This window comes from Triturus cristatus, chromosome 9 (genome assembly GCF_964204655.1).
Source record: "Triturus cristatus chromosome 9, aTriCri1.1, whole genome shotgun sequence".
NCBI classification, from domain to species: Eukaryota; Metazoa; Chordata; class Amphibia; order Caudata; family Salamandridae; genus Triturus; species Triturus cristatus.
In genome coordinates this window covers 735,207,458-735,225,230 of record NC_140592.1, presented here as the reverse complement: position 1 = coordinate 735,225,230, position 17,773 = coordinate 735,207,458, and the positions used below count along the sequence as shown (strand labels likewise).

At 49.8% G+C, this 17,773-nt stretch overlaps 1 protein-coding gene across 1 annotated transcript in view; it reads right to left on the bottom strand.

The window, feature by feature from the left end:
* Nucleotides 1–17,773, bottom strand: part of NXF1 (nuclear RNA export factor 1) — a 391,991-nt gene that overhangs the window by 174,071 nt on the left and 200,147 nt on the right. Inside the window, exon 8 of the mRNA XM_085625971.1 lies at nt 15,716–15,804. Within this exon, the coding sequence (XP_085482097.1) occupies nt 15,716–15,804 (89 nt within the window). The remainder of the gene's footprint in view (nt 1–15,715; nt 15,805–17,773) is intronic.

Genomic DNA, 17,773 nt, shown 5'->3' with positions numbered 1-17,773 from the left:
TCCCCTATCCCTTCCGAGACTCATTGAGCCCGTGCTCTCCTTGTACATATTTGCAGTGCTAACCTGTTTGATAAAGATTGATTCCTAAGGACACACGGTGTGGTGTTTGTGTCGTGTGGTGCCAGAAGTACGATCCTCGACACGAGATTCCTCCTCCTGAGGAGTCTCCCGCCAGTGCCCGGCTACGATACTTTGAGGGTGGGTCTCAGGGTAGTCAGGACCCCCTTTCCGGGCTCCTCTGAGGTCGCCGTCTAACAAGTACAATTTTTTTTATACAAAAACAATTGGCCTAAAGTTCACTTCTTGAGTGTGTGAATTCGTTTGCTGACTGACTGTGTACATCAAATGCTTAACACTGTCCTCCGATACTGCCTTACTGCTCGACCACACTACCACAAATAGTGAGTAAGGTTCTATCCAACGTTAACCTCTGCCTACCTCTGGGGTCACCTGGACTCCATACACACTATATCTCATTTTGGTGTAGTATATATAGAGCCAGTTTCCTACATATACCGTTACATCCGCTGGACCTTTCTGGTTGTGGGGATATGTAGGACTTGTAGGTTCACCAAAAACCTGACGAATCCAGAGCCAATAACTGAGCAGTGTCTTGCTATGGTTTTTTATTTTGTACCGAGTATATAGCAATTAATTTGGGGAAATATATACGTGGAAAAATCGGTATGAAAGACACCTATGTATTTCGGAAGTTGGAACAAAATATAGAGTTTAGAAACAGTAGATATTTGCACATTTCCGAAATTGTGAGTACGCATACTAGCATGAGAATTATAGGTCATTCTTCAAAATGACTTCTTTTTTACACATTGTCTTTCATTTAGAAGGCAGGAATGCATTGAAATTCAATAGGTAATAACAGTTGCTCTACAATTGTGTGTTACTCTAAGTCTCCCGATTAAAATGGTACCTCACTTGTGTGGGTAGGCCTAGTGCCCGCAACAGGAAACTGCTCAAAACGCAACTTGGACACACTTTATTTTCACAGTGAAGACGGACCCTTTTTTTGCAAAGTGCCTAGTGTGAGAAAGTGACATCTTTCTTGCATGGTATGCCCCCACTTTTTGCTGAATTGCTGAATGTACTTTGACTGAGTGTGCCCTGGACTCCTGCCAATCAGGTGCCCAGGGCCTATGTTCCTTCCCTAAAACAAACCAAACCCAAATTGGCAAACCCTGGACACATGTCAGCCCCTGGTAAATGGTACCCTAGGTACCCAGGGCCTTGTGACCAGGGAAGGCCTCTAAGGGCTGCAACACTCCTTGTGCCACCCTTAGAGGCCCTGTACCCTTACACACACACTGCCTCTGCAGGCTGAATGTTTGGATGCAAGACAAAAACAAAGTCGACATGACACACATCCCTGTGTGCCATGCCCATCACCTACACTGCCATGGCATACATCAGCCACCCCTCTAGCTGGGTGCCTTATGCCAATGGTGTGGGCACAGGAGCATGAGCCCTGTGCCCCTACAGTGCGCAGGTCCATTCTTGAGCACTGTAAGTGCAGTGCTGCCATTTAAGAGTACATGGTGCTGCGAGCTAGTCAAACACGAGCTCCACAGCACCATAATGGCAACACTGAAGACTGGTAAGTTTGGTATCAAACTTTTCAGCACATTAAACCCACACTGATGCCAGTGTGGGATTTAATATACCCAGCACCCGAGAGGGCATGTTAGAGGTGCCCCCTTAAACCTAACCTACAATACACGTCTGCTCTGCGGCGGCCTAGGCTGCCACCCAGCAGACATGTTGCTGGACCCCTGGGTAGGAGAGCCCCTGCTCTCCTGGGCCTGCAACAATGCACATCCTGGGCGAGGTGCTAAATCTCCTCCCCCAGGATGGGCAGGGGGAAGCTTCAAAGGCATGCCGCCTCTGTGAGCTTCCCCAGGCCACTGCAACCCCCCACTCTGGCGGGAAGCTTTGGCCGAAAACCCCAAATAAGGACAGGGGATGTGCCAGCCTGCCAACCCCACCCCTCAGGTGGGGGAGGCGAGGTGAAGCACATCTCCGGGCTCTCGCCATCTTGAAGATGGGGAGCCCTACCCTATCAGGACTAGGACACTGCCCCCTCCCACAGGAGAGAGGCAGGATAGGGGGTGTACCCACCCCAGGACAGGGACCCATTGGTCCCTGCCCTTCACCGACCTGTAACGCCATAAAATCTAGCATTTAGGGGCACCCTGAACCTTCCTTCCCCAGATTCCAGATTCAAAAACTACAAAGAAGAGCAAGAAGAACAAAGACCTGCCCTGCAGCTGCTAAAAAGAGGAGAAGACACCAACTGCTTTGGCCCCAGCCCTACCGGCCTGTCGACTCTCGAACCTGCACCAGGGTGGCATCTCTCGTGGCCAGCAACCTCACCAACCCCGGAGGACCTGGCTACCTTTTGGCTCTAAGCCCCTGGGACTCCCATGAGTAGAGGCTCTACTCCGAAACCTACTTCTAAATCCCTGGCAGCAGCCCGGAACCGTGAACCCAGCACACTCTGCACCAGCCAAGCCTGGCCAGTGCCGGAGTGAACAAAGACCCTGAGGACGACCCCACGACGACTGTGACCCCGAGTACGGCACCCAAGGACCCCCCTCGACACTCCTGAAGAAGCCTGCAGCCTCGGAAACAGGTGCCCCCCCAACCGCGATCAACAGAGGGTAAGATTTCCCGACACCAAAAGGCACCCCTGCACGCGGCGCCCTGTGGCCCCCTGTGCCCAATCCCGGGGTACCCACCTAACCTACAACTATCCAACTTACCTCTCGAAGTGGTGGTGGCACCTGAAGCATCCTCGTCTCCGAGCTTGCAGCCTTTTTTCTAACCGGAGCATTCCCATTGATTTCCATTGAGCGCCCGAATGCTCAAAAGCACCCTGGACCCAGCCGCCCGAGTGGCCCTGGCAGTGCAATCTCTACACTAGTCTACTTCCCCACTTGCCCTGAGTAAGTGACCAGGAGCCCAGCTCCCACAGCCGCGTGGCTTGCCAGTCAGCAGCCACTAACCAAGGCCCCCCCTATCCCTCATAGGATAACATTGGGCCTAACTCTCTCTGCACCCGGCCGTCCTGGAACCGCTGAGGGTGAACTAACTGTACCTACCTGACACTGGGGGACCCCTGAGTCTATGCCCAGAACTTCAACTCTGCCAGTCGAGTACCTACCCTTAAACCGCTAACTTCATTTTCCTCATAGGGTAACATTGACTGGCTTTTTCTTGAAAATTCTTTTAAGTGTGAACTTTTCAAAACTGCAAATATTCACCAAAAATCAGCCGAGTGACAAAAACGAATTTACTCACCTGCTCTTAGGTGAGCTCCCAGTGCTGGATCTTGGTGCCCAGCCCGGACTCTGAAAAGTGTCCACAACTATACTTACCTCTAACTCATTTTTCTTCCATAGGAAACCATTGACTGCTTTTCTGTGAAATTTCTTCTAAGTGTCGATTTCTGCAATCTTGAAATATTCTTTTAAAATCGTACAATTTCTGCAAACGTAATTGCTTACCTGTTTTTGATAAAGACCCCAGTCCTGAGTCTAGGCACCCAGTCCTGGATTACTAAAGTAACGATAAAGTACTCTACCTGCAATTTGAATTTCTTGCCATAGAGATCCATTGAATGTTTTCTTTGAAATATTTTCTAAGTGCTAACTTTTGAAATAGCTAAATATTTAAAAATCATTACAGTAATTAAGTCGACTTTCACCACTTGATTCTGAATATTGTCCCAGGGCTGGATCTAGGAACCAGACCTGGAATTCCAAAAGTAATCTGAAAAGTAATTTATATCAAATAACCTGAATTTATCATTGAGCTCAATGCATTGTTAAGTTTAGGAAATAGGATTGTTTATTGCAACCAACTGTGACTGTTTACAAAAATCCATTGCTTATTGCAAAAGTATTTATATTCAACCTCTCATTCTGAGAAAGTATATTTTTATTCCCTTTGTGGTTCTAAAAATAAAACAAGCATATATTTTATATATATAAACCATTGGCCTAGAGTTCAGTTATTGAGTATGTGAGACCATTTGCTGGCTGAGTGTGTACAACAAATGCTTTACACTGTCCTCTGGTACTGCCTTACTGCTCGACCAAGCTACCACTTTAGAGAGTAAGGTCATACCTAACTTTAGCCTCTATCAGCCCCTGGGGGACTGTGGACTCTGTACACCCTGTACCTATTAGGGAACAGTATATACAGAGCCACTTTCTCACACCGATAACTCTATTTTCCTCATAGGGTAACATTGACTGGCTTTTTCCTGAAATTTCTGTTAAGTGTGGACTTTTCAAATCTTAAAATATTCACCAAAAATCAGCCGAGTAACGAAAACGAAATTACTCACCTGCTCTTAGGTGAGCTCCCAGTGCTGGATCTTGATGCCCAGCACCGACTCTGAAAAATACTTACAACTGTACTTACCCGTAACCCAATTTTCTTCCATAGGAAATCATTGTTTTTCTGTGAAATTTCTTTTAAGTGTCGATTTCTGCAATCTTGAAATATTCTTCAAAAAACGTAATTACTTACCTGTTTTAGATAAAGGTCCCAGTACTGAGTCTAGGCACCCAGTACTGGATTACAAAAGTAACGAGAACATACTGTACCTACAACTTGAATATTCTTCCATAGGGAATCATTGACTGTTTCCTTTGAAATATTTTTTAAGTGTCAACTTTTAAAATAGCTAAATATTGTTTAAAAATCATTACAGTAATTAAGTCGACTTTCATCACTTGATTCAGAGTACTGACCCAGGTCTGAATCTAGGATCCAGTCATGGAATTCCAAAAGTAATCTAAAAAGTTATCTGCTGCAAATAACTTAAATTTTCCATTGAACTCAATGCAATGTTGTGTTTAAAATAGAGTTGCCTATTGCAACCACTTGTAACTGTTTACAAAAGTCAATTGCATATTGCAAAAGTATTTATATGAAACATCTCATTCTGAGAAAGTATATTTTAAATCTAAGTGTTGGTTCTAAAATAAAACAAGCATATATTTTTTATATATAAACCATTGACCTAGAGTTCAGTTATTGTGTGTGTGAGACCATTTGCTGAGTGTGTACAACTAATGCTTTACACTGTCCTCTGATACTGCCTTACTGCTCGACCAAGCTACCACTTTAGAGAGTAAGGTTATATCTAACTTTAACCTCTGTCAAACCCTGGGGGACTGTGGACTCTGTACAGCCTGTACCTATTAAGGAACAGTATATACAGAGCCACTTTCTCACACCTAGCTGTAGATTTTGAACCCTAGCTCTGCCGGCACCTAGGAAACTTAAACCTATACATTTTGGAAATCTAGACACCCAGGGGAATCCAGGATGGGGTGACTTGTCTGGCTCTCACCAGGTTCTGTTACCCAGAATCCCTTGCAAACCTCAAAATGTGTCCAAAAAACACATTTTTCTCACATTTCTGTGGTGGAAAGTTCTGGAATCTGTGTGGATCCACAAAATTCCACCCACCCCGCATGGATATCATAAAAGAGGTTAGACGTCCTACCACTAGAGCATGCTATGCGGCTAAATGAAAAAGATTTGTTAACTACTATAATAACACAATCAATCCACTGGATGCTTCAATCCAAAACATTGTTACCTCTTGTATCTACAAAAATGTAATCTGGCATACACATCTATACGATTACATCTTGCTACCGCTACCATAGCCGCTTGCTTACAAAACAGACGACATCTGTCATTATTTAAAGTACCTGCCATCAAAAGTGGGGGCAACCATGCAGAAAGAGGGCACTTTCTCACAGCTAGCACCTTGTGTTTTATGAACATTATATTTTTCATTGACACATTTGTACTTACCTGTAAAGTTAAAAGCTATAGCACAGGCTGGACACTTGGTTTACTGTGTGCTTGATACTTTGCCATGATGGGTGAGTTTTCATTTCAACCAACACCTATCTAAATAAAGACTGCTTAGGGAATTGGGGTGGACCATCATTGATGGCACGCTAGGTGTAAAGAACTGAATCGACAGCAAACTGCTCAGACGCCACAGGATCTCATATCAGAGATATTAAAATGAATACAGTGCACAGGATTCCACATGCAGAGCTACTGATTAATTTAAAGAGCAATTTACGAAAAGCATCCAACCAAGCCCACCAGCCCTGGGATGCCGGCAGGGGAGGGTTAGTGGTAACTCTTCTTATCTGAGGCAGCTATCCGTTTGAGTGAGAGCATTTTGCTCAGTTATCATTCTGGAGCAAGGATAGGGAAGAGAGGATGTACATTTATGGGTGCGCGAATAGAGATGGATTTTACAAATAACTGCACTCTGAGGTTAGGAAATTAGCGCTATAGAAGTCCCTCTGCGTGGTGGGAACTTGGCTATTCCCCATTCCTCCAGCTGAGACTGGAAGTGAGAAAGGAAAAAAAGATGGCCCTTATATAGATAATGGTCATTTTTAAGTCGAGCCTAGAGCAGCGCATGCGCTGCTTGTTGCCCGACTTTTAGTAAAGGGGTTTTCAAAGTGCTACCCCACGCTTTGGCTGGCCTAGCGCTTGCGTTCACGCAAGCGTTGTGAAAAAGTGGCTCTGTATATACTGTTCTCAAATAGGTACAGTGTGTACAGAGACCACAGTCCCCAGAGGTTTGGCAGCGGTTAAAGTAAGATATAACCTTACTCTCTAAAGTGGTAGCTTGGTCTAGCAGTAAGGCAGTAACAGAGGAAAATGTAAAGCATTTGTTGTACACACTCAGTCAGCAAATGGTCTCACACACTCAAGAACTGAACTCTAGGCCAATGGTTTGTATAAAAAAATATATGGTTGTTTTATTTTAGAACCAACAATAGGTATCAAGGGGAGGAGCCTAGCGCGCAACCAAGATGGCCGCGTAGGTGCGAGGCTCCCGAGGACCTCCGTGACCTCCTACATAAATCCTGACAATATCCTGTCCTAGATGAGGGGACTGTGTTGGTGAGCCCGAGCTGAGGTGTCACCCGTTTTCCGCTTCCAAATTGGACCTCGGACACCGGCGGGAGCACCGAGTGAGGTTTGCGGCCTTCTCCACGCCGGCCCCCCGGATTGGAGTTGTGGGGCGATCCGGAGACAAAGTGATCAACAGCGGCGGGCAGGGCCGGGCGACTCGCGTACCCCGCACTTTCACTTTTGCACCCTCCTTGCTGCGTAGGCGAGGTTGGGTTGCGGGGCGGTGTGCGGTGGTGTGGCCTCGTTGGGGTGCCCTGCCGGCCCGCCGGCTGTGATCCGTCCTGCGGACCTGTGGTTGCCCCCCCCCGAGCCCGTGAACTGGTTTGTCGGCCTTTTTCGAGGTGATTGGCACGATTTGGGGACTGAAACCATGTCCACAAAGCAAGATGGCGACCGGGCAAAGGTGAAATCGACCCGCCGTGGCGCAGCCCATCAGTCCAACAACATGGACCGCTACACCCTCCAGAAGGGATCTCCTGAGGTGCCGCGTAGGTCCCCTGAGGGCCCGACTGATGCTCCTGCTCTGCCCACGGATCTGACCCTGCGAGATGTCATGGGCGCTATCGCCGAGATGAAGGCCTCGGTGGACCAGCGCTTTGACACACTGGCGCAGAAGATTGACTCGGTCCACGTGGATGTTGGCCTGGTGAGGACCGATCTATCCAAGACCAATGACAGGGTCGATTCTTTGGCCCACACCACCTCGGGCCTCACAACGGACGTAGCGGCCCTCCAAAAGGAGGTGCGCCGGCTTGGCCAGGCGAGCGCCCTGATGGATCGTCGACTGGAAGATTCCGAGGGTCGGGCCCGGAGGAACAATGTCCGCATTGTCGGGGTGCCGGAGGGACGTGAGGAGGCGGCGGCGGACCGGTTTGTGGAGGACCTGATTCTCACCCATCTCCAGCCCCGGGGGCTGAGTAAATTCTTTGCGGTGGAACGTACCCACAGGGTTCCCGGAGGAAGACCTAAGGCCGGAGCCCCTCCGAGGCCTCTCATTGCCCGGATTTTCAACTTTCGGGACAGAGACGCTATCCTGCAGACTTCTCGGCTACAAGGACCGGTCAGACTCGACAATATGGACGTAAACTTCTATCCTGATTTCACCCCAGCGGTCCAGAAGCAGAGACTGAGCTTTCTCGGAGTTAAACGTCGTCTACGGGACCTGAACCTCAAGTATGCGATGCTTTTTCCAGCTAAGTTGCGGGTGGAGGTGGATGGCCGCACGCACTTTTTTGATCGTCCCGAAGCGGCCGGGGACTGGTTGGACTCTTTGCCCGGGGATCGGGGCCGGGGGGGTGGGCGCGGTTGGAGGGGAGGGCTCGCCGGATCAGGACTGAGGGACTAATAGTAGGCCTCGCTCTGGACAACATTATCGTCACTTTTGACTGTTCGTGTAAGTTCCCCTCCTGTGGAGGTAGTACGGGGTCTCCTGGGGGCTCACCCTCCTCCTCTGGGGGACTAGTTAGTTTAATCATTTATGGGGCGACAGGCACACTGCACTTTGGGGGGGCTGTTTGGGCTCATGCAGGGGTGCAGGGAGGGGGGAGGGGGGAGTTTTGTTGGGATGGGTGGGTTGGGGTGGGGTGTTGTTTGTTTTTACCGCAAGGCAAACCCTTTATTGTATTGGTGTTTTTAAGGTGCTCTCAGGGGGACGAATGATGGCTTTTGTACGTGATGGGGGGTAGGGACCTGACTTTATTGTCTTGGAACGTTAATGGACTGGGGGATAGGATCAAGCGAGGTGTGGTCCTGCAGTATCTGAAACGAACTTCGCCAGATGTGGTCTTTCTGCAGGAGACACACCTTATTGGTAATTCCTTTTGTGCCATGAATCGGCGTGGCTATCGTTTGGTGGCCCACTCGGGCTTCACGTCGGGCTCACAGGGGGTGGGCATCATGGTGAAGAACTCGCTCCCGTTGGAAATAGACGAGGTGCGCCATGATGAGAGGGGACGCTACACTGTCTTAGTGGGGAGAATGGAGGGCAAAGTAGTTGTCTTTGTATCAGTGTACGTCCCACCGGGGTTACAGTCTACCACTTTTGCAGACCTGGGGCGCCTCCTTCTTGACCTTCCGGGGGGCTTCTGGTGGTTGGGGGGGGGGGACTTCAATGCGGTGGTTTCTGGGACCGTGGATCGCCACCCCCCTAGGGACCTCCCCCGGGCGCAGGCGTGGCTGTCCGGCTTTCTAGATACACTGGGATTGGTGGACTGCTGGCGCTTAAAACATCCCACGCAGCTGCAGTACACTTTCCACTCGGGTGCCCATGGTAGCCTCTCTCGGCTTGATTATGTCCTTGTCCCTGCGGCCTATGTGGGGAGGGTAGGAGAGGTACGCCATTTGGCGCAGGGTATTTCAGATCACTCCCCGCTCCTGTTGCACTTTGATGTCTTCCCGAGGGGGGAGGGCAGGGTAGCTCCAATCAACGCCTGGTACCTGCGCGACCCCACCATTCGCGCTGATTTGATTAAATCCTTGCAGCGGTATTTTGATGAGAATGTGGGGTCCGTCCCTTCGGCTATCTCCCTGTGGGAAGCCTTCAAGACAGTTCTTAGAGGGGAGGCCCTCTCCTTTATCTCCCATGCCCGGAGGCGCGAGCAGGAGGAGGTGACCCGGGTGGAGGCCGAAATTGCTGAATTGGAGGGTGATCTAGAGGGTGGGGTGACGGATGCTGCACTACATGTCCTACAACTTAAGCAGGCGGCCTACAGGGCCCTCGTCACGGAGGCGGCCAGGGGCCTCAGTAGAGAGCAACAGGGGCGACTGTATGATGTGGGTGATAAGGCTGGTAAACTGCTTGCGTGGTTGGATAAGAAGGAGAGAGCGAGTCGTGTGGTCCCGCTGATTGAGAGGATGGATGGTGTGCGTGTCACCGAGCCAGAAGACATTGTCTCTGGTTTCGCGGATTATTTCCGCGATGTGTATTCCCCGGTTTCTCCCTGCTCGGAGGAGGATTCCCATGCCCTGCTTAGGGATATCGCGCTGCTTTCCCTTTCGGTGGAGGACAGGGTGTCGTTAGATGCCGCTCCCACCTCCGACGAAATTGCCCTCGCCATACGCTCGGTCGCATCCGGCAAGGCCATGGGCCCGAACGGCATCCCTATCGAGTTGTATAAGCTGCGACCGGATGTACTGGCACCCCATCTCCGCACGATGTTCCTGGCGGCCCACTCGCTGGGCTCCCTCCCGCCGGACCAGCGTCTGGCTACAATCGTGGTGATCCACAAGGAAGGGAGACCCCGGGACCGGGTTACATCCTATCGGCCCATCTCGCTCTTGAATGCGGAGCCCAAAATCCTCGCCAAGGTGCTAGCCAACCGGCTGGTCGGCGTGGTGGGCGATCTGGTCCACCAAGACCAGTCCGGCTTTATTCCCCATCGCAACACGGCCCTCAATCTGCGGCGCTTGCACGGGGTGCTCGCGCGTGTCCCGTTTGTGCGGGAGCCGGCCGTATTGGCGTCCTTAGACGCCACCATGGCGTTTGACACGCTCGAGTGGCCATACATTTGGGCGATGCTGGCGAAGTTTGGATTTGGCCCGGGGTTCATCAGCTGGGTCAAATTGTTGTATTCGGGCCCTTTGGCGCAGGTGGTGGTGAATGGAAGAGTATCGGTCCCATTTGAGCTGGGACGGGGCACGCGACAGGGCTGCCCCTTGTCGCCGCTCCTGTTCGCGCTGGCCTTGGAACCCCTGGCGGAGTGGCTGCGGTGGCACCCTTCCATCCGTGGTCTCCGTTGGACCCCCAAGTATGAGGACCGCGTGTCCCTATACGCTGACGATATCCTTTTGTACCTAGCCTCCCCGCGTAAATCACTGATTGCCCTGGTTGATGTTTTGCGCTCATTCGGCCGCAACTCAGGCCTTGTCATCAACTGGGCTAAATCATGTGTGTATGTGCTTTCCGGGGAGGCTCCCGTCCTCCCGCGGGGCTGTCCGATCCAGATTGCCTCTCAGGGGTTTCGGTACCTGGGTGTTTATATTACTCTGGACCCGGAGGCCCGCTACGAGCGGAATTTGCTTCCCCCCTCCAGCGCTTGAAGGAGGACGTCGCGCGTTGGCGGCGCCTGCCGCTTTCGCCGCTCGGCCGGGCGGCATTGTTTAAGATGATGTCGTTGCCACGCTTCCTGTACGCTCTCCAGAACACTATGGATTTAGTCCCAGCGCGCTACTTCCGTGAGGTGGAGAGTCTACAGCGCCGCCTGTTCTGGGACGGGAGGCCGCGTATTGCCCTGGCGAAGTTGACGCTCCCATGGTACGACGGGGGGATTGCCCTCCCGGATATTAAACGGTATTACTGGGCCTCCCAGCTAGCTGCAATTAACCATGGCCTTTACGGGACCGCCTTAAACCCGGCATTTGAAATGGACAAGATGCTCCTGCCTGGTGGCGACTATAATCGAGCGCTCTACTCTGGCGCGCCCGGCCCCCGCCTAACGGGACCTACGCGTGTCATGGTGCGAGTATGGCACGCGGCTAACGCAGCTATGGGGTGGAAGGACCGTTTGACCCGGGCGTCACCGTTGTACGCGTCTGAGAGATTGGGCTCCCTGTGGACCTCGAAGGGCTTCGAGAGGTGGGACACAATAGGCATCAGTAAAGTGGGGGATCTCTGGACGAGGGGGGGATTTAAAACATTCGAGACGCTGCAGACGGAGTTTCAGCTGCAGGGCAGTGAATACTTTCGGTACTTGCAGGTCCGTCACGCACTGGGCTCCGTCTTCCCAGACGTCGCCTCCATCCCGGAGTCTTCCCCCCTGGAGGATGGGGTGCTGGACGGCCATGTTCCGGACAGCACGATCTCCCTTATTTACAAAAAATTGATTAATGACCGATCGGGCTTGCTGACTGGCCTCTGCGAGGCTTGGGTTGCCGATGGGCTGGAGTTGGACGACGAGGACTGGATTTCCGCGGTGGCCTCTCCGAAGGAGGTGGCCATACCGGCTCGCCTTCGCTTCGTCCAGCTTAAGATACTCCACCGGGTTTACATGACGGGGCCAAGGCTTCTGCGTATGGGCTATGCTGAGGATGGGTTGTGTAAGCGTGGGTGTGGTGCTTTGGCTACTTTTTTGCATATTTTGTGGGAATGCCCGAAGGTGGAGCGATTCTGGCGTGGTGTGCATGAGGTCCTGCGAGTGGTTACGCATGTCGCGCTGCTGCCTGAAGCGAGGAGATGCCTGCTGAATGTGTGGGAACCAACTGACTACTCGGTTCCGCAGACGCGATGGGTGACTCTGGGATATATGATTGCTAAGCGTGACATTGCTCAACTGTGGGGATCCCAGAGGCCCCCGGCGGTGTCGGCCTGGAAAGAACACATGGATTGGTGCATGTTCCGAGAAAAGGTGGTGTATGTGGCGAGGGGTAAGCCTGGGGCATGGGTGAAAGTATGGGGGCCCCTGGAACGCCTACCGCGGGGGTATCTGCGCGCCACCACTGCTGCCTGCTGCCTCACCAACCCCGTCCCCTTAGTTGACTCCTTTCCCCAGCCCCGAGCACAGAGTTCCCCCAGTCCTCGATCTGTTCCCCTTCCCCTCTTTAGACTCCTGTGGATGGCTGGGGTCCCCCATTCGGGGAGCACGTGCTGTTACTTTTGATTGCGGGTTGCCTTGCGGGTGTGATTTTTCGTGTTGTTTGTATAAAATGAAACCGTATTGTGGGGTCAGAGTGATGTGGCCCACGACGTTGATACCTCCTGATTCTGCTTCTCTGCAAGGCCGAGTGTTTTTGAACGTATGTCATATGCTCCTGTCATTCTAGCGGCCGGCCGGAAGGTTGTAGGCCCATACTTGTATATTCTTGAGATTGCAATAAACGGTTTCAAAAAAAAAAAAAAAAAAAAAAAAAAACAATAGGTATCAAAATATACTTTCTCAGAATGAGAGGTTTTAGTTAAATACTTTTGCAATATGCAATTGACTTTTGTAAGTAGTCACAGGTTGTTACAACAGGCAACACAATTTCAAACACAATAATACATTGAGCTCAATGTGAATTTTAAGTTATTTGCAATAGATTACTTTCAGGATTACTTTTCTAATTCCAGGACCTGATCCTAGATTCAGTCCTGGGACAGGTCTTGGAAACAAGTGAGTAAATTTGTTGTGGTTACTGTTGTGATTTTTGGGCAATATTTTGCTATTTTAAAAGTTGACACTTTCCTAGAAAAACAGTCAATGATTCCCTATGGGAGAAAATTCAAGTTACAGGTAAAGTATGTTTTCGTTACTTTTGTAATCAAGGGCTGGGCTCCTAGGCTGAGTACCGGGACCTCTATCTAAAACAGGTAAGTAATTACGTTTTCACAGTTGGTACGATTTTTAAAGAATATTTTAAGTTTTAGAAACTCCACACTTAGAAGAAATTTCAAAAGAAACCAGTCAATGTTACCCTATGGAAGAAAATTGGGTTTTCGGCTTTTGGGTAAGTACTCGACTGGCAGAGTTAAGGTTCTGGGCACAGACTCAGGGGTCTCCCAGGGTCAGGTTGGCACAGCTGTTACACCCTCAGCGGCACTGGGGCGGCCGGGTGCAGAGTGAGTTAGGCCCAATGTTATCCTATAGGAGGCAGGGGGGCCTTGGCTGGTGGCTGCTGACTAGCAGGCCACGCGGCTGTGGGAGCTGGGCTCCTGGTCACTTGCTCAGGGCAAATGGGGAAGTAGGTATGAGTAGAAGTTACACTGCCAGGCCACTCTGGCGGCTGGGTGCAGGGTGCTTTTGAGCCTTCAGGCGCTCAATGGATTTCAATGGGAAAGCTCCAGGACGAACAAAGGCTGCAAGCTCGGGGACGAAGATTCTTCAGGTGCACCACCACTTCGAGAGGTAAGTTTGGTAGTTGGAGGATAGGTAGGTACCCAGGAGTCGGGCACAGGGGGCCGCAGTGCCTTTTGGAGTCGGGAAATCTTACCCTCTGTTGATCGCGGTTTGGGGGGTCCCTGGTTCTGAGGCTGCAGGCGTCGTCAAGAGCGTCGAGGTGAGTCCTTGGGTGCCGGATGCGGGGTCACAGTCGCCGGGGGGACGTCATCGGGGTCTTTTTCCACTCCGGCACAGGCCAGGCTTGGCAGGTGCAGAGTGTGCAGGGTTCACAGTTCCGGGCTGATGCCAGGGATTGGAAACTTGCTTTGAGCAGAGCCACTGATCATGGGAGTCCCAGATGCTCAGAGTCACAAGGTAGCCAGGTCCTCCGGGGTTTGTGAGGTTGCTGGCCACAAGAGGTGCCGGGATTTAGCAGGAGCAGGTTCGAGGGTCGACAGGCCGGTAGGGCTGGGGTCAAAGCAGTTGGTGTCTTCCTCTTAGCAGCTGCACGGCAGGTTTTCTTTCTTCTTGCTCTGGTTTGCTTTTTCGGAATCTGGAAAAGGAAGTTTCAGGGTGCCTCTAAATACTAGATTGAGGGGCGTTACAGGTAGGTAAAGGGCAGGGACCAATGGGTCCCTGCCCTGGGGTGGGTACACACCCTATCCTGCCACTCTCCTGTGGGAGGGGGCAGTAGCCTAGTCCTGATTGGGCAGGTCCTCCCATCTTCAAGATGTCGAGCGCCCGGAGATGTGCTTCACCTCGCCTCCCCCACCTGAGGGGTGGGGATGGCAGGCTGGCACATCCCCTGTCTTTACTTGGGGTTTCTGACCAGTCTTCCCACCAGAGTGGGGGTCAGAACCAGTGGAGGCCAGTTTGCTGGGTACAGCAAGTGACCTGTCCGGTGTCCATGTCTCGGCCTACCTACCCTGCCTCATTGTCCATGTCCCCCTGAATCCTTGGCTCATGTTCCCTTTCTTGCCCAGTATTGTACCACCTCACTGAGCATCTTGTATACCAGTAGCAGATCCACTTGGACAAAAGATATTTTTCACAGGTTTGGTTGCAGACTAAGTACGCCTAATTTGCATGTTAATTGCACACACATGCATGGCCAAACACTGCCTCTGCACGTGGTGATGATGATCAATGTGTGTGTTACGAATATGTAAAAACATGTTACAGTGCTGGGTTTCAATTTTCCTATTATCCTTCTCAAGACAGTCATTGTATAGTTCTGATTCGTTTTTTCTAGGTGTCCAATTCCTTGATGTAAATACATTCGACGATTTTTTTCATTATTTTGAAGCTTTTTATTACACAGTTCTTCACAAATATATCTGCAAGGCATCCTTTCCATTGTATGGGTAATGAAACCTTTTTAATTGATGGCCAACACCTGTTACTCCCCACATAAGGCCTGCCAGACAGGGGCTTTTTCCAAGGCTAAAAATGTGCATATGCTTTATGAAGTTGTACATTCTTCACAGACTATTTCACCTCTTGTGAGACTTGGTGCTCTTGAAAGAAATGTAGTGCTCATGCACTATTGTCCTTATAGTTGTGCTGAAAAACCTTTGTTTTGATTTTAGAGGTGCCCTTTAGTCCCTTTTAAAAACAATGTATTCTTTTTGCGTGTTAAGAATAAAAATAAACAAGCATTGGCATAGCCAATAGGTCTTGCTTTTGGGACCTTATAAGTATTTAGTTATGCAGCACAAAATCCTTGGTGCAACAACATTAACTGTTGCATGGCTAAACACTTATAAGGTCCCAAAGGCGAGACATATTGGCTATGCCAATGCTTGTTGCTTTAGCAGTAGCTGCGACTAATTTCCTTTTTGTACATTGAAATATTTGGCGACAACCACCTGTATTAGAATGCATGCTATATTAACACATATCTGACTTTGATGTCCGGACCTCAGATTTGACTGACTCACCTCAGGGATGTTTTCCTTGATAATCCGGAGCACAGCCTGCACGTGACCCTTCCTACAAAAATCCACCGCTACACCTTGTGTTTGGAGTTCTGAAAGACAGGAAACAAATTACATTGTTAAACCTTACACCGAATAGCGATTCTTGTATTTGTATGCACTATCCCCACTTGCAACCAACTAAAGAGATTTTCGCAGCAAAATCGCATTAAAAATAGGAGTATGGAGTACATGTGTTATCTGGGCTCCAGCAGACTATGTGCCTCCAGCTCATGCATACCTCAGGCTATTTTTCTACAAATTCTAAAGGAATGCAGCAAGAGGGCATGTAGGTGGATTTGAATGATGGGGGCTAAATGCTACAAGAAAACAAGTTACTTACCTGTAACTGTAGTTCTCCAGTATTGGACCTTTCATAGATTCACATGCCTGAATCATTCCCAGTCGTCGAGACGGGAGTCACTGGTACATAAAAATGCATTGCTTAGTATTATAGCAAACTGAAAAAAGGCCTAGGCCCATTTTCCTTTGCAACCCATAACCTTCGTTATGTAAAAAAGGACTAAACTTGTCCCTGAACCAATCAGAGCCTCTAGAACACTCCCGAGAGAACCTTCTGCCCCTCAGATTTTCGTGCACTTGTGCAATAACACCCTTTGTGCTAAATCCGAGGTGAGCCTCTCAGGGGAGGAGGGTGGGTTGCATGTGAATCTATGAAAGGTCCAATACTGGAGAACTACAGTTACAGGTAAGTAACTTGTTTTCTTACTCCAGTATTGGAGCCTTTCATAGATTCACATGCCTGAATCAGAATAGCGAGCAGTAAATAAATGCACATTTTTTGTTACCCAGAATCTGAATCCAGAAAACATATATAGTGTGATAAAGATGGTATCTGTAAACCAAATTCCACATATCAAAAACACTTTACAAATGGTAATACAATAAACAACAATAAAATGTGCCAAAGTACCTAATAAAGGAAGGAGGGATGGTAAAGAAGGCTCACCGTTACTGGATAAGGTTCCTCAGCACCGCTTTTCCCACCGCCACATCTCTCCCTGTGGCTGCATTCAAGCAGTAATGCCTGGTGAAGGTGTGTGTACTCGTCCAGGTCGCCGCCCTGCAGATATCCTGGATCGGTACTCCTGCGAATAGAGCTGTAGAGGTGGAGACTGCTCTTGTAGAATGAGCACGGACTCGTGCATTCAGAGGTCGTCCAGCTGCCTGATGACAATACTCTATGGCACTGGAAATCCATCTGGCAATTTCCCTTTTTGACAAAGGGAAACCCTTCCTGGGTGCGCTGAAGGCAACAAAAAGCTGTGAAGACTTGCGGAAAGGCTTAGTTTTCTGCAAATAGAACTTCAAACAACGCTGGACATCCAGCGAGTGGAGAGCTCTTTCCGCCGCTGTTGATGGTTGTGGAAAAAATCTTTTGAGAATTAATGGTTCGTTCAAATGAACGTCAGTTGGAACTTTAGGGATGAATCTTGGATTAGTCCTGAGTATTATCCTGTCCTCTTTGAACTGCAAGAAAGGCTCTTGGACCGTGAGAGCCTGAATCTCCCCCACTCTCCTAGCTGAAGTGAGCGCAATGAGAAGCGCAACTTTCCACGAAAGAAATTTCAGCTCCGCCCTGTGAATTGGCTCAAAGGGTTGTTTCATCAACTGGGAAAGAACGACGTTCAATTGCCAGAGAGGTGGTGGAGGTTTTATTGGAGGGAAAATTCGGAACAGACCTTTCATAAATTGTTTGATGACTCTAGCAGACCACAGAGATGGACCAGAGGCAGTTCTTCTAAAGCGTGACATTGCAGCTAGGTGTACTTTTATAGATGCATGAGCCAAACCAGACTTAGCCAAAAGCAAGATGTATGGAATAATCTCGTGAGCTTCTGAATGCAGCGGATGAATGTTAGACCTTTTGCACCATAAACAGAACCTTTTCCACTTCATCCGATAAGTTTTGTTTGTACTATCCGCTCTGGCTCTAGATAGAATCTCCCTGCACTCCGTAGGGATGTTCAGATGCTGAAATTCGCAGTATTCATGAGACAG